Genomic DNA, 23178 nt, shown 5'->3' with positions numbered 1-23178 from the left:
GTGTCTCATGGTCTGAGAGTCCTTCAGGTGCAAATTTGGCAAACTCCAGGCGGGCTGCCATGTGCTTTTTACTAAGGAGCGGCTCCCGTCTGGCCACTCTACCATACAGGCCTGATTGGTGGATTGCTGCAGAGATGGTTGTCCTTCTGGAAGGTTCTCCTCTCTCCACAGAGGAATGCTGTAGCTCTGACAGAGTGATCATCGGGTTCTTGGTCACCTCCCTGACTAGGGCACTTCTCCCCCGATCGCTCAGTTTAGACGGCCGGCCAACTCTAGGAATCCTGGTGGTTCTGAACTTCTTCCATTTACGGATGATGGAGGCCACTGTGCTCATTGGGACATTCAAAGCAGCAGATATTTGTCTGTACTCTTCCCCAGATTTGTGCCTCGAGACAATCCAGTCTCGGAGGTCTACAGACAATTCCTTGGACTTCATGCATGGTTTGTGCTCTGACATGCACCGTCAAGTGTGGAACCTTATGTAGACAGGTGTATGCCTTTCAAAATCATGTCCAATCAACTGAATTTACCTCAGGTGGACTCCAATTAAGCTGTAGGAACATCTCAAGGATGATCAGTGGAAACAGGATGCACCTGAGCTCAATTTTGAGCTTCATGGCAAAGACCGTGAATACTTATGTACATGTGATTTCTTAGTGTTTTTTTTCTATTAAATTAGCAAAAATCTAAAAAAAAATGAATTTTGAGGACAAAAATGAATTTATTCCATTTTGGAAATCAGCTGTAATATAATGTGGAAAAAGTAAAGCGTTGTAAATACTTTCTGGAACCACTGTATGTACCCTGTTTACCCTGCTTTTATTTTGTCTGCAGTCACACACATAGAAAGTAAGTGGATAGGCTTGAGACCGTAGTCCAGGGTGATGTGCTTGGGAAAGGCAATATCAAATCAAATGAGCAGAGTACGAAATGTGGAAGGAAAAAAAAAATAAAAATTAAATTTTAACTTTAATTTTTTTCTTCCTTAATACATTTCTAGATATATCAGCAGGTCACCAAACCTAGGATCTGACAGAGCCTCCAAAAGGAGCCTCAATTTAAAAGTTCTTCATTACAATGTTCAGAAAAACTGGCTCTCCCATGAAGGAAGTAGAGTAATCGGAATCCCCAAGTATCAGACCCTCTTCCTGGCAGAAGAAAAAAAAAAAAAACAGAATTATTGAACTTGCTGCCTCTGTCTGAACTTGTTCTTAGCCCTTGGGACCCCAAAAAGTGTTTTTCTAAAGATGAAAGGGTAGGTCCCAGACCCACGGCCAGTGTTTGCAAAATACGCACTATAGCGCGTTTTTACGTACTAGAGTTAGTTGGGGACCCACTTTTTAAAACTGAGCTGGTCCTGCAGGAGGCGCTGATTGTGCTGTGACCGCAGCAGCGTCTCCCCAATCTCCGCCAATGGCGTCTCATCCAATTGCCACTGGAGACCACCTCCTTCCCTCCAGCACGCTCTCCGGCCAGACTTTGCACCCATCAACATCCTTCTTGGCTGTAGCAGCAGCATTGTCGGTGATGACCGGCTACTCCATTCCAGCTTTCTACGCACAGGAGGCCAGGGAAGTGGACAGTGCGCAGTACAGAAAGGAGCTGGGGCGGATAACAATGATCCGGCTGGGGTCTCCCACCAGGAGATATCTACCCTTACCACCTACCCTATCTCCAGTATTGCCACAGCTGCTATCCTAACCCCTCCCTACCCTCAGCACTGCCCCAATATTGACTTCCCCTAACCCCCTTCTTGCCTCCCAGTCTGCCCCAGTTGCCATCTCTCTATGCCCCCTCCCTACCCCAGTACTGCCTTTTTCTAACCTTTCCTTGACGCCAGTACGGCCCTAGCTGCTATCCCCTACCCTTTCCTCCTCCCTACTCCCAGTACTGCCTGTCCCAAAGGTCCTCCTTGCCGCCAGTAGTACACCAGCTGCTAGCTACCTTTGCCTTCTCCCTACCCCCAGTACTATCTGCCCCTAACCCTCTCCTTGTCCCCCCCCCTCCTCCAGTACTGCGCCAGTTGCCATCTAATAAATAGTATTAACAAAGAAAGAGAATTCTATCGCACAGAAAAATAAATTAGTATTGGTAGAAAAAAAAATAAAAATCTAAATATTCATGATTTATCATGCGTTTTTTTTTTTTGTTGTTTTTTTTTAAGATAGGGGGTGCTGTCGTAGACCTAGTGTTCTTTCATACAGGGTAATAATAATTGAGACTAATAACCTCTGTATTCATATCAAAGAATACCTACTGGTCTTGAACAACAATATATCAGCAACGGAATAGTAATTGTGTGAGATATATACACCAATTGCAATATACTGCTCTATCTTTCCTTAAGATAATTACAAGCTAGGGGAACATTACGATTTTATGGTACAGGCTAATTAAATCAATTTAATAACAGGCATAGACACACAGCGGGACATTCCGGTTTTTAATACACTTTTTCATATTTTTTACACACCATTACTATCATTTATATTTCGCTACTCATCTATTGAATATTTTAATACTAATTAATAAAAGTTATATTTTAGTTCAATATGTGCGTCTTATATAGACCTCCTTTTTCTCTTTCCTGAACCAGTTGCCATCTACCCTTGCCCCCTCCCTTCCCCCAGCAGTGCCTGCCGCCCCTAGTCCCCTCCTTGCCCCCCAGCACTGTTGCAACTGCAGTCTGCACTTACCCCTCCCTACCCCCAGCACTGCCTGTCCTTACTCCCTTCTACCCCCAGCTCTACCCAAACTTCTCCCTGCCTTTATCCCCAGCTCAACCCCAACTGCTGCTTGCCCTCAACCACCTCTACCCCAACTGCTACCTGCCCCCAGCATTGTCCCAACTTCTGCCTGGGACCCAGACACTGTGGAGTAGGACCCCAATTTATGAAAGTGAGGAGTCCTGGGACTCTTATTTTTGCTCAGCACAATTATTGCATGGCTATGTTTCATAACTTAGTCCCATGCAGGAATCTCTGCAGGCACAGACACGATAGGTTCAGAAGCTAGACTGCTTTTCTGAGGACTATATCCTCAGGTAGACACCTTCTGAGGGGTTGGATACAGGTTCCCAGCGGTCACAATGCAGTTGGTCAGAATCCCGATACCGGCATCCAGACAGTAACCTTCCCCTAACCCAACCCTCCTGCAGCCTAAATCTGGGTACACACTAAACTATGTGTACCCAGTGCGATATCGCAAGCGGCGGGACCCAGAATCGGCAAGTGCATACACACTTGCCGATGCATACACACTTGCCATTTGGCAGCATGGCACCCGCTGACTATATGCAGGTCCGACGGGGGATGTCGATGCGCGGGAGTGCACATAGTCAGCGACATAGCGGATACACACTGGCCAATGTGCCCGATATGTCGTCCGATCCGCGTGTACCCAGCATAACCCTAACCGTCTCTCAGCCTATCCCTAACCTTCTCCCTAGTGCTTAACCCTCCCATCCTGCAGCCTAACCCTAATAGTTACTGTCGCGATTGCAACCACCAAAATGCCGCTGTCTGTATTGTGACTGTCGGCATTCTGACTTTTGGGATCCTGACTACATCCACTTCTTAGGTATCACAGCCATTTAATTTCTCATGGCTGAAGTCATAGTCTGAGCCAGAGACTTAAGCCATTCTGGTTCCTCCACTACATACCTCTGCAGGTGTGAGTCAATGCTCTTCTCACATATCAAATACCGGGCATGAGGATCCATCTGTCCACTGGGTAATTTGGCTTGATCTATAGCAGGGATTCCCAACCACGGTCCTCAAGGCACACTAACATTCCAGGTTTTAAGGATAGCCATACTTGAGCACAAGTGACTTAATTAGTACATCAGTGTACATTAGTACATTGCGTCGTCAGCCTGAAACCATTGTGTGCGATGCTAATATGCAATTATTAGCATCGTGCGACTACATTGCTACCGCATATTGTTAAAAGTCCTACCATACCCCATACGTACAATAAATCATACATATAATATACAAGACAAAGAGCGCACAGTTGCGCTGTTTATCAAAGCACTCTGCACATAAAACGTGCCACGCAAAGTAGCGACTACACGCAATATCCTTACACATACCAAAATTATAAAAAGGTTTCCTAAGCATTAAGGTTAATATTAGAGGTTTTATACGTTATCAAGTCTACTGTGAAATACATATATTTGGTATCTAAGGTTTAGTACATGATAAGCAGACAGTGTTTGGTGCCATTCTAAACCACTGGTTATTTGCAGAATTCCGGTTGCATCGGCAAGGAAATCGCAACATGCATCTGCGAATTATGGATCATAGAGAGATAGGCATTGAAATGTACTCTGTAATGTAATGTTTATTAGCCAGTTTAGACTTGTTCTTCGGCGGGAAAACGCACACAAAGAGCTGTTGGAGGGCTGAACTATTACAATACGAACTGACCTATGAACAGAAGAACCAGGAGGAAGAACCAAGGGGATTATGCCAACTTATTATATTGTATTGCCTATCTCTGCAAGGGTACATATGCTAGCACTCTAGATCTGGTAGTTAGTCATCTTTCTTTTTCTGTTGGCGGAGGTTTCATAGTTGATGCAGGGAAATCTGGATCCAGAGAGCATGCGTATGTATCGACTGTACCTTGTATGTTGTATAACCTTTGCGCTAATTGTATTATAGATCAAGGCGTGTAACTATATGCTTTTATGTGAATAACTTTTGTGCTTTGGAACCACAATCAGTCTGGAAAGCGATTATTTCATATGCGTACGCAATGCTAAACAGCGACTTTAGGGTATAGAAGTTAAATAGGAATTCATACCTGGGAGAAATGGACTTTCCCAAAGGACAAATGGGCATTGCTGCTAGAGCCAGTTTCCTTTTAATATTCTGGCAAGTCTCCGCTTCCCCTTCTGTCCAGGGAATGTTGCCTTCCTCGGGTCTGACTGTTCTAATGGTGCCCACACACTAGGCAATATTTTACACGATCAGCCCGATTGAGACGCATCGGGACGACAGATCGTGCAAAATATGTCCTAATCGTGAGTCTCTACTCACGATTACGATGCGTGACCCGCTGGTCATACCTCGCATCTTAAGATCTTGCCTGCTGCAGGCAAGATTTGCCAATCTCGGACCCGATGTGGTGCGGATCGTACGTGTTTGTACTCACGACCCAATGCACGATCTATCGTCCCTTCCGTCACTTGACTGACATACCTCTGTACACACCCAGTCTCCATTTTGTGCAGCATCGTGACTTCAAGGAAGACGCACGTGATTTCCAAGTTCAGCACACCTGATCGTGGAATCTGGCAATTTGGCGAGTATATTTGCACTGAGCATCAATGTATATGCAGACCCTGTCCACCAATGAATATGCCTGACTCACTGGCCACCAATGTGACCCAACCACTTACCACCTATAAAAGAGCTGCACTCCACAGACAGTTCTCCTGCTCAATAATGGCAAGCCTCTGTGCGGAGCTTGCATGTATGGTCTAGGTATCTATACAACAGATCATCCCTCTCTTTCGCTCATCTCCTTCTCATCCAAACTTAAATGCCATCTTTCTTACATACCAATCTTCAGGCAGGCGCTCAATTTTTCTAACACATAAAATGTAATTTAAAAAAGTAATTGGCAGCACCCATTATGCTGCCTTTCTTGCAACATTAAAGCTGGGTACACACTAGACAATAGGTCATCCGATCTCGGAGTGACATATTGTCATCCCTGCTGCCATGCTCCCCCCGTCGGGGCATATACAAGTGTGTATGCACTTGCCACATGCTGGGTACACATCGTGTAGTGTGTACAGAGCTTAAGAGAAGGAATTAAAGGGGAGGAGATCTTTAAACAACTGCACCATGAGCATAAACCTAAGGTGGCCATCTCCCCCAGATGAAAGATAAATTCTTTATAATAATGTATTTAAAAAAAAAAAAAAACCTTAAGTTCATATAGAGATGCATTTGACACTAAATCTTCCAGCATCAATTTGATATGATCCTTGCATCCCTAACTCTGTACAGTTGTGGCTTCACTAAGAGTCTGTGGCTTCCCACTCTTCTCCAAGCCCCCCAATATTTTTTCACCCTGTCAAAAAACAAGCAGGAGATGAACACTGAATACAATGAGCTGTTCAGAACGGTATGTAGTCATTATGTCGACATTCAGATTTATGACAATCTGAATGTCAACAGTGACATGCTGACCAACATAACAGTCTAACAGTTTAAAAAAAAAAAAAAAAAAAAAAAGTTGTGTCAACATTCCGGAGCACACTTGTTCAGTCCCTACTCAGTCACTAAAAAAGCAATACCATAGCTATTTGCACCATGAAAAATAGTTGTTTCTTAAAACCTACATTTTGAGTTTTCCCCAAATCGCTTTTAAAAAGAAGTCGCTCAGCTTCTAGCATTTCTAGTTGTCATGTCAATTCAAAAGAGGTTTAAGGGTGGTAGTACATGGCCCCATGTCTCCAGCTAAAGAGATGGGGGCTGCAACACGCAGTTTTTTTCCTGCGGGCTGTAAGAACAACAGAGAATATCCAAGAAAAATACTGCATGAGCATCCCCGGGTGCAGTAGCTTATACTAGGTGGTAGTGCAGTGTTAAACTGTGCTTAAAAGCATCACTCCATTTGTAACTTTGCTAATGGTTGACATGGATGAATGCAAAAGATGCTTAGTCAGAGATCAATGAGAAGTCATGCTGGCCAAACACCTACACGACCAGCATAAGATCCGATTCATCATACGATTTCCCTTCGACTCCCCGGAGCTCCCTGGCAGTTCCGACAGCATGGATGTTCCTTTTCTTAGCACACGATCTGTCGTAAGATCGATCCTGTGTCTCACAGGCTCATAAGGGAAACAGTCATTGAAATTACTTGAATTGCTGCATGATGGATCGCATGAACAAAAAAAAACGGCACGATCTGCACACGATATGATGGACAAGATATGCTGCACATCTGATCATAAGATCCGATTATAGGAGCTGCAGGAGCACGCATCGGATCTTATCTTACTAAAATAATACACGATTTTTACAAGTTCCATCTTATGACTCATCAAAAATCAGGCAATCGGCCCAAAATCGTGCAGGTGTATGGCCAGCTTAAGAGTTTTGGAATGTAAAATTAGGAATAACACAAAGACAAATAAGTTGTGAAAAAGTTACATGCAGTTATACCACATACCACTAGGGGGACCTGGAGTAGAGAAGACAATTCATCCTGGTCTTCTATTGATGTTTTAGGATGTACCAAGCCTCCCTGATTACTAAATGCACAGTAACTCCCAACAAGAACTTGATCTGCAACAGTTTGTCTGAAAACTTCTACTTTCAGGAAATCTGCCAGGATCTCCTCCGTCTCCTACAAGATAAAACTGCAGATTATTAAAACTATAATCACTCTGTCGGAAAAAACAGTCGGAAAAATAATCTCATGAGTGTAACTGGCATGTGAAATTTGCATGGTTCCCTTCATGTCTGCTTTCCTAGCTCCAACACACTTTGCAGCATTGTCAGCTTTACTCTTGTAGCTCCTGCTAACTCGGAAGCATGCAACAGTAGACTGGAGAATGTAACACCCCAAATAAAGAAACATTTCGGAGAGAGTATAATCTGTGATGTTCCACTCAAATTAGCATATTCAGTTTTGGATTGCACTATATGAGCTATAGTTTAATTCAGTGGTTTCCAGACTTTTTTGAATCACGGCACCATAAGAGGATCAGCATTTTTTTTTTACTGCACCCCTAGGCCAGAAGTTTCTTATTGAGAAATTCTGCAAAAAATTTCAAGTAAATAGTACTTATATGTCATCCTTAGAGTCAGTTATGTGGTGGTGACAGGGTTGCAATTCTGATTGTCCCCATCAGCTCTGATTCTACCTATCATATGGACCATAAATCAGGGTGTGAATAAATGATTAAAAAAAAAAAAAAAAATTGGATTTTTATAAAAGTTATCAAGTAAAAAAAACAAAGTATATTTTTTTTTTTAAATACTGTAACTAATATATTTAATTAAAATGACTTGACAGTGTCACCATGAATCATGGCGTGGCACAGCAAAACACACATAAATCACACAAACTGCAAACGGAAAGAAACAGCAATGATGTTAAAAATTACAATAGTTAGCAATTGCCTTGCCCGATTTGTAAATCTGAATAAGCTTACACATTAAGTTCATTGAACTCCTGAAAAAGAAGCACAACGATTTGCAGCTTTGTCAGTACCCAAGCGGTTTCTCAGTTTTGACTGCACCAAACCAAATGTTGAAAATATTCTTTCTACTGAAGCAGATGTTAGCAATTGCTCTACTGCAACCATGATATTTTCATTACCAGCTACAGTTGGAGGTTTAGGTTTTACTGGCAAAAAAAGGGGAATTCAACTGTCAGGGGTTTGTGTTTGCAGGCTTTTCTCCACACAGGAATCCCATTCATATAAAATTATAGCAATATATAGAAATATATAGAAGATACAGACTGCGCACTCAAAGAATATTCGGAGCCAACAAGTCCATTACCCAATACTTGTTGGCTCTGAATATTCTTTGAGTGTGCAGTCTGTATCTTCTATATTTTTCTATTTTGGGAGAAGTGCACACCTCTCTTAACAGACAGCTGTACCATATATATTCAGATTCTAGAGACACACACACTAGCACCAACCACATTCCAATTGTTACACTTCATAAAATTATACCCTTTTTTCATAGCTTTTCTGTATTATTTAATTTAATACTTTGTGTTGTGTGATTTTGTACAGCACTTCCCCTAGGTTCTATAGGATCTATTGGTAGAAATAGTATACACCATCTGTCAAGAACAAATAACATTACTTCATGTTGGATATAAAATTAAGACACTTTTTTTTTTATATATAGAAAGACACACGTACCCGGTCAAGATCAGGATGGACAAGAGCCACATAGTCATTACAAGCTATCACATTCCCTAAGGCTGACAGACGCTCCTCTACTCTCTGAATCCGAACAGTATCTGGTAAACTGTTCCTGATGTGTTGCAGCTCCTGGTCTGTGGTGTTGTTTGGAACCAAAAGGCCATTACGATTTCCTAAATCAAGGAATATTGGAGAAAATAGAAAAAAAAAGAAGAAATTATATAACATTACGTGGAAAAGCATATTAAATATAGAGAACGGCCAAAAAGCGTTCATTTAAAAGAGTGTTTTAGAAAATAAAGAAAACTAGTTAGCCAACATATTTAGCAATAGCCGTATCAAATTTAAAATAAGGGATCAGTGACCATTTAAGTGGAACTTATTATGGTGCATACACACGGTCAGATTTTCTAGGACGATAAACGATAACGATATCGTTTATCTAGTCAATTTTTTGGCCCCTTCCAATCCCCAAACAATGGACGATGGTGGGAAGGGATGATCGATAACCACCATAGCGTTCACTAGCTCCGGCAGCAGGCAGGATGCTGGAGCTAAAGAAGGCGCGCGCACCCGAAAAGGGGCGTGTCTATAAGACGCGTCAACCTTTTCGTCACTCTTGGGGACATGCCGGGCAGCCCTCCAAGCGCTGCTGACAGGGAGAATAGATGCCGGGTCACCGCACATTTCCCCACCCGCGGGACAATGCGACCCGTGGGTGAAGACGAGACCCGCAGGCTGTGAGGGCAGGGCGCTGCGCCCTGCTAAAACAGCCTAGCGGGAACGCTACGACCATTGCCGGTACATGCAGTCAAACCTAATCGATATCGACCAGGTTACTATAGGGACCCGCGATCGTTGATCGCTAGTCGTTTGGGGGTTGGTGGTGTGCTGGATGATCGATATCGATCATCCAGCACATTCAGGATGATCAGACAACGATATCGTATGCACCATTATTGACGTGAAGTACAACTTTTTGGGTGTTTTCTAGGCACCATTCTTGCCAATATGTGCATATATAATCATCACAATTGCATGCAAAGCCACTAAAATTGGTGTATAATGTGATGGTATCTCCAGCACTGAAAAGTTCCAGCCCAGCCTTTACCACCATCAGTGAGCAGCACCATGTCCTGGATCACGGTGGGCAGAACCGTTCACCGCACCAAGCCTAGGTCAACGCCAGGTAGTAGCACCCTAGAACCCCACGGGCTGGTGGGGTTCAGCGACTCACCTGGGAGGTCCATCCTCCACCAAGACGCGGGTTTATTTACCACAGCTCCAGCGGCAGAGCAATCCATCCACACCAGGACGAGGGAAGACTCACCCCATCAAGATACATTCTGGCCGCAACATTATGCACCAAGCGCTCCTACCGGTAGGCAAGAACTCTTTACCCACAACCGTGCGGGACATCACCAACACCAGACTATACTGGCATCACAGATACCCAGACTGCTCACAAGACTGTTGACCCAGCACCACACGGTAAGGAACCCCCTGCAAGGTTTTACCAACCTCCCCCCCATTCTATATAAACAGTTTGCCCCCCCCCCCCCCCCCAACATTGTTGTCTATTTAACACAGCATCACCCATTACACGTGCCACAACACCTTGTCCTATACCTATAAGAGAGCGCACCTGACCCCCATGGAATTCACTTGCTTAAGACACGAGGATTTTGGTATTTAGAAATGACATGGAAACCTTGCATGTTACTAAGAACTGAAGGGTTCTCTTTGCATCTGCAAAGTTGTAAATGGATAGATGAATGAACTATTGTAGGGTTTCAGCGTAACCCAGAAGAATAACGATTATTAATCGATTCTACTAAACTGAGTTTAAAAGCCTGTGTACTCCTCAGGGCCTTTTTAATGGGAACTCTGCCAGGCACCGCCCAGATGCACGCTCTCATGTGGCACTAGGCTAGAATTTTTCTCCTCTACTGCAGGAAGTGGTTTGGCGACTGTGCCTTAAAAAACACAACTAGATTTTTCCTAAGATTTGTGCTGTAAGTGTTTAAAGCACCTAATGAGTATTTTCTTTAGTTCCTGTGTTAAAGACAGAAGCTACCTGTTATACGATTTGTAAAGACAAGCTGTGAGAAAATATGAGATATGGTAAGAACTTACCCTTGTTATCTCTATTTCTACGAAGTCCATAGGGTTCCACAGGATACCTTGGGTATAGGTGTGACGTCAGTCGCTGGGCACCATAGAGTTAAGCTTTTCAGCCTCCCAGGATGCACTAGGGTCCCCCTCCTATACCCCGCCCCCGAGCCAAGGCACCTCAGTTAGTTATCAAGCCATAGGCCGGAGGAGGAGAAGGAAGAGAGAGAAAAAAGATCTGGACACATACAAGAATCACATTCTCACCAGAGGGAGACGGAAAACCGGTAACCAGAGCAAAGCCCATCTGCAGCACAGGTGCGAAAGGGCGGGAGTCCTGTGGAACCCTATGGACTTCGTAGAAATAGAGATAACAAGGGTAAGTTCTTACCATATCTCATATTTTCTACTTCAGGGTCCATAGGGTATCCACAGGATACCTTGGGGATGTCCCAAAGCAGTATCCTTTAAGGGTGGGGACGCTCCTGTGCAGAAAGGAGAATCCGCCGCCCGAAGGAAGCATCCTGAGAGGCGAAGGTGTCAAACCTGTAATACCTCACGAAGGTATGGACAGAGGACCACGTAGCAGCCCTGCAGATATGAACTGCCGAGGCACCACGTCGAGCTGCCCACGAAGGACCCACAGACCTAGTGGAATGAGCCTTCAGAGAAGGTCGGACCGGTAGGACTTCTAGCCATACGGATCCAGGCTGCCAAAGTTTGCTTTGAAGCAGGCCAACCCTTTTTACGGAAGCCATAGAGGACAAACAAAGCGTCCGACTTCCTAAACGAAGAAGAAGTGCGGTCAACCTAAGTCCTTAAGGCCCGCACAACATCCAAAGAGGCCTCACCCACGGAAAGACCCGGTGAGTTAAAGGCCGAAACAACTATTTCCTCGTTAACATGAAACTGGGAAACAACTTTGGGAAGAAACTCGGGCCGAGTGCGGAGCACTGCCCTGTTCCCATGAAAAACCAAGAAAGGGGGTCTACAAGAAAGAGCCCCTAACTCAGAAACACGTCTGGCCGAAGCAATGGCCAGAAGGAAAACAGTCTTAGCTGTTAGCCATTTAAGATCCACTGAGCCCAGTGGTTCAAACGGCGGTCCTTGGAGAGCCCTCAGGACCACAGCCAAATCCCAAGGCGCCACAGGTGGAACAAAGGGCGGCTGAATGCGGAGAACACCCTACATAAAGGTGCGCACATCCGGGATTGTAGCAATCCTACGGTGAAACCAGACAGATAGGGACGAAACCTGTACCTTCAAAGAAGCAAGGCGAAGCCCATGATCTAGTCCCGCTTGCAGGAAGGTGAGAATACGAGACAGACGAAACTCCCGCGGTGCATAACCTCTCGGTCGACACCACTGGAAGAACGTATGCCACACGCGATGGTATATCCTCGCGGAAGACGGTTTCCGAGCTCGTAACATGGTACGCACCACAGAGCTGGAAAACCCCCGGGACCTCAGCATGGCCGTCTCAACAGCCACGCCGTCAAAGACAGCAGAGTCAGGTCCGGGTGAAGGCAAGGACCTTGAGACAGAAGGTCCGGTCGTAGCGGCAACCGCAGAGAACTGTCCACGGACAGACCCTGAAGGTCTGAGAACCAGTGCCGTCTGGGCCACGCAGGAGCTATCAACAGGAGCGTCCCTCCTTCCTGTTTGAATTTCCGGATTACCCGTGGAAGAAGGGAGACCGGAGGGAACAGGTATGCGAACCGGAACGTCCACCGGACGGACAGAGCATCCACCAGAGACGCCCCTTCGTCTCTTGTGCGAGACCCGTACACCGGCAACTTGTTGTTGTGCCGGGACGCCATGAGGTCGATTTCTGGAAGACCCCACCTGTCCACCAGTAGTTGAAAAACGTCCGGGTGCAGGGACCATTCCCCCGGATGAACGTCTTGGCGACTTAGAAAGTCCGCCTCCCTATTTAGCACTCCCGGGATGAAGACCGCTGATATGGCCGGAAGATTGCGCTCCGCCCAAATCAGGATCCGAGAGACCTCTACGAGAGCCGCCCGACTGCGAGTTCCTCCTTGCCTGTTTATGTAGGCCACGGTGGTAGCGTTGTCCGACTGGACCTGCACCGGGCGACCCTGGAGAAACCGCTGTGCCTGCTGGAGAGCATTGAAGACCGCACGGAGTTCCAAGATATTTATTGGAAGCTCCGCTTCTGTCGGCGTCCACCTGCCCTGGAACAAGTGTGGACCCGAAACTGCTCCCCAGCCCCGAAGACTGGCGTCCGTTGTCAACAGGACCCAATTTGGAACCCAGAACGGACGTCCCTTGTTGAGGTGGGTCGTCTGTAACCACCACGCAAGGGACAGGCGAACCTCCGGGGTGAGCACAATCGTCTGGGACTTCAGAGACTGAGGCAGCCCGTTCCACTTGGACAGGATCAGGTGCTGCAGAGGTCTGGAGTGAAACTGGGCGTATTCCACCATGTCGAACACCGACACCATGGAGCCCAGTAACCTCATCGCCGAGTGTAAGGACACCCGGCGGCTGTGCAGGCAACTGCGCACCCTTGACTGTAAAGCAGAGATCTTGTCCTCCGTCACGAAGATCATTTGCTGTCCCGAGTCCAATAAGGCTCCAAGATGCAGAATCCTCCGAGACGGGATTAGAGTGGACTTCTGCCAGTTGATTAGCCAGCCGTGCCGTTGCAGCAGTGCAATGGTCAGGTCCAAGTGGCGTAACAGGAGCTCTGGAGATCCTGCCACCAATAACAGGTCGTCCAAATACGGCAACATGCGGACTCCCTGCAGCCGCAGAGAAGCCGCCATGACCGCCATCACCTTGGTGAAAACACGTGGTGCTGTTGCCAGGCCAAAAGGTAACGCCCGAAACTGGAAGTGGTCGCTGCGGATTGCAAACCTGAGGAACTGTTGATGGCGCAAAAGAATAGGGACATGCAGGTAAGCGTCCTGTATGTCCAATGACACCATGTAGTCCCCAGGTTCCAGCGCCAGAATGATGGACCGTAGGGTCTCCATCCGAAACTTCGGGACCCGCAAAGACTTGTTGAGTGCTTTGAGGTTGAGAATCGGACGATATGACCCATTGGGTTTCTGTACCAAAAATAGATTTGAATAGAAACCCTGGCCAGTCTGGGAGAATGGAACAGGCACTATAACTCCAGCCTGGAGCATAGTGTGCAATACCATCTGCAGCTCCGTAGCCTTGTTCCGGTCTGATGGTAGACCCGTGGTGAAGAAGCGAGCCGGGGATCTGTGCCGGAAGGAGAGGGCGTATCCGTGGGAAACCACCTCCAGAACCCAAGTGTCTGTCGTAGTGGTCGACCAACACTGGGCGAACTGTAGCAGGCGGCCTCCACCCTGGGATCCCCCAAAGGGAGGCCCGGACCGTCAGGCCGCAGGCTTGTCATCTGGCTTGGGGGCCGGACGTCTGGTACTCCATGCCTGCTTCCGGGGCTTGACCGATTTCTTAGGGCCAGCTTGTCGAGGAAACGACTGTGGTTTGGGCCTGCCCTGGGCCCTAGATGACCGAAAGGACGATGGTCCAGAACCAGAAGGAGCAGCGGCCGACGGGAGACAAGCAGATTTGGCTGTCGCCAGCGTGGCCACAATCTTATCCAGATCCGGACCGAAGAGAACTTCTCCGGTAAACGGCAACGCTTCCAGACCTTTCTTGGAATCTGCGTCCGCTTTCCAGGATCGCAGCCACAAGGTGCGACGAGCAGCTACCGCTGCTGAAGAAATTCTAGACACCAGAGTACTAATGTCTAGAGCCGCCTCGTTGATGTAGGTGGCCGAATCACGGAGATTGCCAATCAACTCCGCCTGTTCGGCCGAACAGTCGGATTCAAAAGAAGCCTCTAATGAATCCGCCCAGCGCTCCATCGCTCTGGCAACCCAGCAAATGGCCATAGCCGGCCGTGCTGCCCCCCCTGCAAGGGAATAAGCGGACTTCAGGCAGATTTCTACCTTGCGGTCCGTAGCATCCTTAAGGGAGGACATGGATGGCATCCGCAATGTTTCACTACGGACAAGACGGGTCCCGTGAGAATCCACCTGTGGAGGGGATTCCCACTTAGCAAAATAATTATCCGCGAACGGATAAGCCACCGCCAGGCTGTGCGGACCGCCCGAATAAGTCCAGGAATATATACTTTGGACTTAGCATCAGCGTCCTTAGTATGGAGAGGTTCCTGATCGTAAGGATCCAGAATCTCCCCATCATCAGACGTCCCTTCGTCATCCTCATAAGGAGCGGACAGAGACGCCACCGGCCTTTTATGAGGCCGCATCACAGACTCCCCTTGCAACACATCCGACAAGTGCTGTACAGAACTCGTCAGGGAGTTAACCCACGCTGGCTCCTGAGAACCCGGGAGCGGGAAATAGGGAGACTGTGGGGTACCACCAATTGTCGTGGGAACCCCTGCATGGGTGACGACAGCACAGACTGCTGGGACAAACCCATCGGAGTAAACGCGGGCTGCGGAGCTAACTGGCCCACTAAAGCTGTTAACGCCTGAGCGAAACAAGCCCAGGGCGGCTCCTGTACCGGTGCTGTAACAGGCCGCGCCATGGACAAACACTGCCGGCAAAGGCCCTCCGCGCTACCCTCCCCCTCCGCTAACGGTACTTTGCACGTGGTACACTGTAGCCGGAGGGGAAAATCACTTTCAGACATGATGGCACCACGTATGTGACCTCTCTCACCAATTAAGTATTAAATAGGCGAGAGACCACCCTGCAGCACCGCACCGCAAGGGCTTTAGCAGAAAGAACAGGGACAGTAATAAAGCTGACAGTTTAGAGAAGAAAAGTTACAGGCAGCGCTAGCACAGTCACATACAATGCAGAGAAATAACAATTCCTGCACTAACAGCGCTTATCACTCAACTACACAGACACAGGGCCTGGTAGGACACAGCGCTGCATACACAGACCTGAGCCACAGCGGAGGAGAGGTATGCGGGGGGACCCAGACCACGATGCTTCCGTCCAGCGCTTCCAGCAGCGTTCACCATGCGTTCTGGAGAAGATGGCCGCCGAGGAGCAGAGAGGAGGCTGGCCTGGGGGAGGAGCGCTGCCACAGGACCAGTCGGCAGCATGCAGAGAGGGCTGTGTGCAGCGGGGGAGGCGCCGGCTGTGAGACAGGGAAGGCGCGCTCCCCTGGCATGCATTTAACCCCTGGGACGCCGCAGCGCTACCGCTCTGCTGCGGTCCGCTGTCCCAGGGGGTAGTGGAAAGCGCAGGTTGGTCGCCTGGCTCCACGCTGCAGCCAGTCCCCAGGGAGCCCCCTGCCTGGGGACTTGGGACCATGTGACCAGCGGGGACCCACCGCGGGACCCCGCTGCTTACCTTTGTCCCCCTTGGATCCGGCCATGGTCCGGAACATCTGGGGTCACAGCTAGCTCACCAGCATCCCCGGATCGGTACCGGCGTTCTGGTACCGGCGGGGGTGTAGGGAAGACAGCATGGACGTCAGGACTGACTGTCCATGCTGTACATCCAGATGTGCAGCCACAGCTGCACTGAAGAAAGCTTCAGGGGCTCTTCTAGCCCCCACTCCGACAGGTGCACCCGACGCCGGCCGGGCACCAAACTAAACTGAGGTGCCTTGGCTCGGGGGCGGGGTATAGGAGGGGGACCCTAGTGCATCTTGGGAGGCTGAAAAGCTTAACTCTATGGTGCCCAGCGACTGACGTCACACCTATACCCAAGGTATCCTGTGGATACCCTATGGACCCTGAAGTAGAAAAGGGAATAATAGCATTGGCTCATGTTCCACTAACTTAAATGCAATGTTGAATAGGGGCCGGGAAGGAGCGCCCAGAGCTATTCAATTGGCCACTCTGTAAACCCATGAATAGAGGATTTGTGCTCGCACCCTCCTGAAGTTGGAACATAAATCCAACTAAAACTAGTGGCTCAATGATAGTTGCGGGCTTACCGTATGCGCTAACAGCTTCGCTCCCTGCACTTAAGTCACAAAATACAATGTTAAACTAGAATTCTAAGTACGCTGTGAGTTACTTGTCAGGAAAAAATACAATTGTGCAAGCACTGTACATCTGCAATAAGCAATAAATATAAAGGCACCCAAATGTCACAAGGTTAGAATGACCAGTACAAGATGAATAAATATAAGAAGCTATCTGCTTTAAATCTCATCACCCAGGCCATCTCAAGTAGTAGTGATGGACATTTTGAATTAAACATTTCCAGTGCCAAAAGTAAAATGACCTGGATAACCAGGATGCAAACGCATGGAAGCTATATACAAGGTTAATTTGCAAACCTATTATAGTGGGTAACTTCCAGGCGACCAATGGGAGACTAAGATGTTGCAAACAAGTAAGCTTTTATTCCAGACTGAAATGGCAGAATCAGGGTAATGGCTTCTTACACAAGGCAAACAGTTCAGGTACAACAGTTCAGCTTACATGAAACAGCACTTGAAACAAGGAGAGTATTCACAGCAGAGTAAAGGTGCATATACACGGTACGATCTGTTCAATGAACGATACTGTTGAAAGATTTCCCTTGAACTTTCTGTTGTGCAGGACAAATGATATTGGGTGTACACACTGAAAGATATCTATGATAGACATATTTCAGTGAAGTTATCCTGCCACATCTCTGACCAGATTGGCCTGCATGTATGGACGACCAAAGAGATCGTTACCGTCCATGCGGAAGCACGCATCGTTGGTCGTTCATTGAATACAAACTGAACGTTATGAACGATATATCGTTCAACAATATCATTATAGTTCAAATATATCATACCATGTGTACGCACCTTCAGGGTTCAGGTTGTCAACCTTAAGGGTTCAGGACGCCGAAGGTGCAACCTCTCCTTCACATTCCCCCTACCTAACTCATCTAACCTGGTTTTTATACCTTAGCTGGTCTTTATTGAGGAAAGGGTTCGGTTCCTCCCTGGCTACAGGAGGTTAACCCTTTCCTCAAAATGTAGGAGAGACCCTCACTGCCACAACTATGCAAAATGAATGACTGTACATCACCATCAACTGAATGTATAATATAGTCACTCCTCAAAACTGAAGACAAGGCTATACTCACCTACACACATCCTCCCAATAATTCGACAGCCAGCTATTGACGCATGGACAACAGGTATGGTCTCAGAAAGTTCACCTTCAAACACACTGCAAAAGTGAATTGTTCACAATTAAACACGTTTCAGTAAAATATACTGTATTTTACCTTCGGGAAGGAATACATCGGTTACAAAGAGCTGGTCAGGGTAACATGCATTATTAATAAACAGAAAAATATCACCTGCACAAGTAATTGGATAACAGATCAAGTCAAACACATTTTCGGAATGTTAGACAAAGGTTTTCCTCTTTAAAGAATATTAAGTGATATAACCCAGGGCTGTCGAGCAAACCTTCAGCCGTTCTTGCAAGTGTTGTTACCTATTTGAAGATGGACTTCTTGTTGCTATGGAGTAGCAGTGCTATCCAGGCTTTTTCAAAAAAATAATGAAGACAAAGGTTTGTCTGGTCATATGAAAGGAGGCTAAGAAGGTAATCAGATGTGTAAAGGCACAAGCTAAAGAGAAAATGGCCCAGTCCTTAGGTAAAGGAGGGAAAACTTTTTAAGTATATAAGTGAAAGAAGAAAAACAAAAGGATAAAAAAAACTAAAGAGAGAGTGGAGTCTTGTTAAGAGAGACTTGGTAATAGCAGATCAAAGCTTGGATAAAGATAAAGTGGAGAAAGATAAAGGGATCTATTCACGTATATTTGCGATAGTGATATGTTAATTAACACTGGCATCACATTTTACAAATTCGGCATAATAGTGTAATATGTCGGTATTCATGTACACTTACCTTCTCTGCGATGTGATCCGGTAACCTGGGTCACGGCGATCCTGTCTGGTCCTTTCTTCTAAAGGTTCCTACACACATACCGATATTGTACACGATCTGGCCGATTCCGACGCTTTGGAATGACAGATCGTGTAAAAAATGCCCAAATCGTGAGTCCCCACTCACGATCACGATGCTGGTCGCACATCGCATCGTCAGATCTGCCGTGTTGTAGGGCAGATCTGACAATCTAGGACGCGATGCACTGTAAAAAGTCTGGATGCAGGACAGATCGTATGAAGATTGGACACCAAATCGTGTGCAGAGCTGCCGAGGAGAGTTTAAAGGGAAATCATACACATCAGCTGATCGCGAGCACATCGCTATGTGTGTAGGCACCTTGAGGTTTTACAGATGTCCTTGGGATCAGCTTCTGTCAGCGCATGTGCCCTCTTCTTGGATTTATGGTATCCTGCAAAGCCAGTACCGTCCACAGGAGGAGCAGCGACAGTGGTGAGGTCGGGCAAAGCGTGGTCGGGAGCAGCGGGAAGTCAGCAGTGAATACACACATATACAGGACAGAGCAGATGTGGTGGCAGAGCTAGTCGGCCGTGGGAGGGTAAGGGCAACAGGTGGGAAGCGGGCAGTCAGCAGTATGAAGTGACCCAGCCGGCATATGCCGGGTCACTTCTATATACACAGAGGAAAGCTCTCCATCAAGGAGGGGGTAGAGTTTCTCCCTCACACACACACTTTCTCCCTGGGACACTTAATTGGCTGCTGTACATTAGCAAATTATGCCATCCTGAGAAGGCGAAATAGTAAGCGGAGCTATCCATGCTTTTACGAATCACTCGCAATATGTACCCTAATCAGGGGCACCGCTGGAGAAATCTGAGATTTCTTCATGGTTTCCCCTTCTATAAAACGGAAGAAGCAGTGAAAAGCCCTGTTATCACTGATAAGGGGCTTTTCACTGCTATATTTCACTGAATATGAATAGACCCCATTCTAATCAATCAGCTCCTAAACTGTGACGTTACAGGCTGTGTTTCAAAAATGATAGTTAGGCCCGTATTCAATTAGCCACGAAAAGCAAACCGCAATGTTTTCGTTGCCTTCGCGTGTTTTTAGGCAATAATTTTGCCGCGCGCGCTCCCGCTCATCTCTGTATTCAATTCCAAAAGTTGCTAAAAGGCAGACAGGTGAAACAGGCGTAAAGCAAAACTGGCGAAAAGTCCCTAAAACTTTGGGGGAAATCAGTTTGTACCCCAGAAAAAGCTGCACTAACATTAGAGATCAATATAGAAGTGTCCTAATAGCCCTAATAAAAGTGTTTTGTGTTCTTAAATTGTCAGAATTGGCTGTTAAGTGCTGAAAAATTATAGAAAGCAATTTTCTTTGGAAAAAATAAGTACAGAGGTCAAATTTGGGGTACATGAAAATGGGTACTAGCATATTTTGATGTCTTTAAAGTGAAGATTTAAAATGTCTTATAAATACACCTGCTGCAGCCTCGTGCAATCCTAAAAACACCTGTCCCATCCATATAGCCCCCCAAAGTACCCAGCCCCCCACTTTTTACCCATTTTCCAAGGCTTTTTTTATTTTTGCCCCAAAACTGACATCTTCTCAAAAATATTTAAAGTTTTTTGGACTGATTAGTCATTAGGGGGGTGTCCAGAGGGTTCTGGACCAAATCCCAATGTTTGCACCCCAAAATAGAGATTTTGCACTTCCTGCCAATACATAGAGAAAACTTTGCCTGTTTTCTTTCCGCTTAGGCGAAAAAACTCCTGGAATTAAATACAGAGATAAGTTGAAAACAACCAAAAGGTCCAAATCAGCGAAACATTTTCTCCAACCGGCACTTTACACGGCTAATTGAATATGGCCCTTAGTTGGTACTTTATCTCCACTTCATCTCTCAAAGACTTGATAAATCTCCCCCTGGGTAGCTGATCTAGACTTTAGTAAAGGTGCATATCCGTTACAGCAGTGGTTCCCAAACTTTTTTGAATCATGGTGCCCTAGAATATCAGCAATGTTTTCACGGCATCCCTAAGCCAAAAGATTGTTATTGAGAATTTTTTTTTTTTTTTAAATGTAGTGAAGTGGTGCATATATATGTCATCCTTAGGTTTGGTTATATAGTTGTGGACAGGTTTGTGCTTCTGTTTGTGCACATATTTACATTACATTGAGCATAAAGAATTTGATTTGGCGCTGTACCACCAACCTGAGGCACCCCTGCAGTTGTCCCGAGGCAATCAAGGGTGCCGCGGCGCAGTTTGGGAACCACTGCATTACACAACTAATAAACGACTGTACGATAACATCGTTATCATTCGTTATACTGTGCAGTGGATATCGTGCCCACACAGAACGATATGTCGTTCAGTGCAATCACCCTCCCTCATCCCTCAACATGCACAACCTGATGATGCAGTATGTTCAGGCGATGACAGATGCCGACAACGATCAGCGGGAGCGCGTATCTCTGGTCGTTACCAGCATATTCACTGCATGATTAATAAATGATAACGATGTCGTAATCATTCATTCGTCCATTTATATCATGTAGTGGATATGCGCCTTAAGGCAGACTGTCAAACTCAAAAGCTTGGGACTGGATTTTAAGATGTGTGTGTACCAATATTAGGACTTGATCCTATTAGGTGCGATTATCTCACACCTGCAAGTAAGTGCGGCTATATGCCTCACTTGCGGTACCTTCAAATTCGCACATTTCTGTTCATAACCTCATAGGGCTGCGAGCAAAGATGTACAAGTCTGGATTGAGAACAGGCCACAGGACAAATTGCCATGTTTGGTGTTTCTATGACGTTGCAACGGGAATTCGCCCCCTTCGCATATAAGTGTATTGACCAGTAAGAATTCTAAAGAAGTCTTCAAGTGGCACAATTTACCCTTCATATTGACACTTGATAACATCAAAGTTAACCCTCTGAAAAGCACTGTAATCGTTCAATATCCAAAGCTGTCATTACAAACGCTATCCAATTAAATATGTATATTTGAGCTGACCACCATATAGAGTATCAAAACGATGTAAAAGCACCAGTCTATTTCAGCTATAAACATTAGGCATGCTTGATCAGGGAGTATCAAATAAGCACTTAGGGGTATATTTACTACTAGTGAGAGTTTTTAGAAGTGGAGATGTTGCCCATAGCAACCAGATTCTACTTAACATTTGTCTAGCACCTTCTGGAAAATAATAGCTAGAATATGATTGGCTGCTATGGCAACCTCTCCACTTCTAAAAACTTTCACTTTAGTTAATACACGCTATACTCCCTTGCATTCATTCACAGTCATCTTAAGTGAATAGAGCAGATCTGCCACTCCTGACTGCAGACAGATGTAGGGAGAAGGTGCTTTGAAGGAATAAGTGACATAGCTTTTTTTTAACGATGAAAACAAAAAGGCAAGGTTTTGGAGATCAGAGGATAGCTCATCATGGAGGTTAGTAACCCTAAAATATGAGCACTGATGCTTTGTAATAGTGTACTGTCAGGAGGCGGACAAAGAAATCAATGTTTTATAAAAAATGGGTACATCCCGCAGCACCGGCTGTCATCTTATATATAACTAGCTAACTTGACAAACTAGAACAGACACATGTAATACTACAGAATGAAGCGAGTCTGTGTAAGACTCCTGCTGTGCAGAGTAAGTTACTATCACTTGCCTGTAAAAGTTTTCGGAACCCCCAATTGCCACCAGGCAATACGTGTTCGTCAGTTTCGCGAAGCAACCGATCTCATTGTTGTTTTCAAAGGACGCCCGGACTGCCATGATGTCTGCTGAGTTGCTCGGATCCTCTATCTAGGGCGACATAAGAGACACATTAGCACACTGATAGTCGCAATTTGTGTATTATCAGCAGCGGATGATCCACCACAACTATACTCACAGCTATTCTACCTCGCTCCACTGACGGTTTTACCGGAGTCTCAGCCGCCTCCTCCGATCACTCCAAACACGAGGCCAACGAGTGGATTTGCTGTACTTCCGGGTGGTGCCGCGGTGTCAGGGACGTAACCAATCACACTGAGGATGCGTGAAGCTAATGGAGCCATGTTTTTTGTGGGTAACTGCCGAGCATTACTGGCAATACCTTGTAGCCTTAGTGGTTCCCACCCTAACCCTAAAGGTGCCCACACACATACCGACTTGCTCCCAATCAGCCAATGTACACGATTTCCCCTGAACTCTCCCCAGGCAGTCGTGGTCACGATTTGGAGTTAAAAATGTCCAATCTGACTTAAGATCTATCTTGCAGCCAGTGCATTGTATCCCAGATTGGCT

At 46.3% G+C, this 23178-nt stretch overlaps 1 protein-coding gene across 2 annotated transcripts in view; it reads right to left on the bottom strand.

The window, feature by feature from the left end:
* Positions 1-22894, bottom strand: part of EIF6 (eukaryotic translation initiation factor 6) — a 59079-nt gene extending 36185 nt beyond the window's left edge. The window contains exons 1-5 of one of the 2 annotated variants that reach the window (XM_088442794.1): positions 22784-22894; positions 22559-22695; positions 18088-18173; positions 8909-9084; positions 7195-7371 (exon numbers count right to left, since the gene is read on the bottom strand). In XM_088442794.1, coding sequence (XP_088298920.1) covers positions 7195-7371; positions 8909-9084; positions 18088-18173; positions 22559-22665 — 546 coding nt within the window. In that variant the 5' untranslated portion in view covers positions 22666-22695; positions 22784-22894. The remainder of the gene's footprint in view (positions 1-7194; positions 7372-8908; positions 9085-18087; positions 18174-22558; positions 22696-22783) is intronic. The other variant, XM_088442795.1, reaches the window with a different exon arrangement.
* Positions 22895-23178: the final 284 nt, after the last annotated feature.

Source organism: Taudactylus pleione, unplaced genomic scaffold (genome assembly GCF_031769625.1).
Source record: "Taudactylus pleione unplaced genomic scaffold, aTauple2 ptg000317l, whole genome shotgun sequence".
In the NCBI taxonomy this organism is placed as follows: domain Eukaryota; kingdom Metazoa; phylum Chordata; class Amphibia; order Anura; family Myobatrachidae; genus Taudactylus; species Taudactylus pleione.
This window is presented reverse-complemented; position numbering and strand designations above follow the sequence as displayed.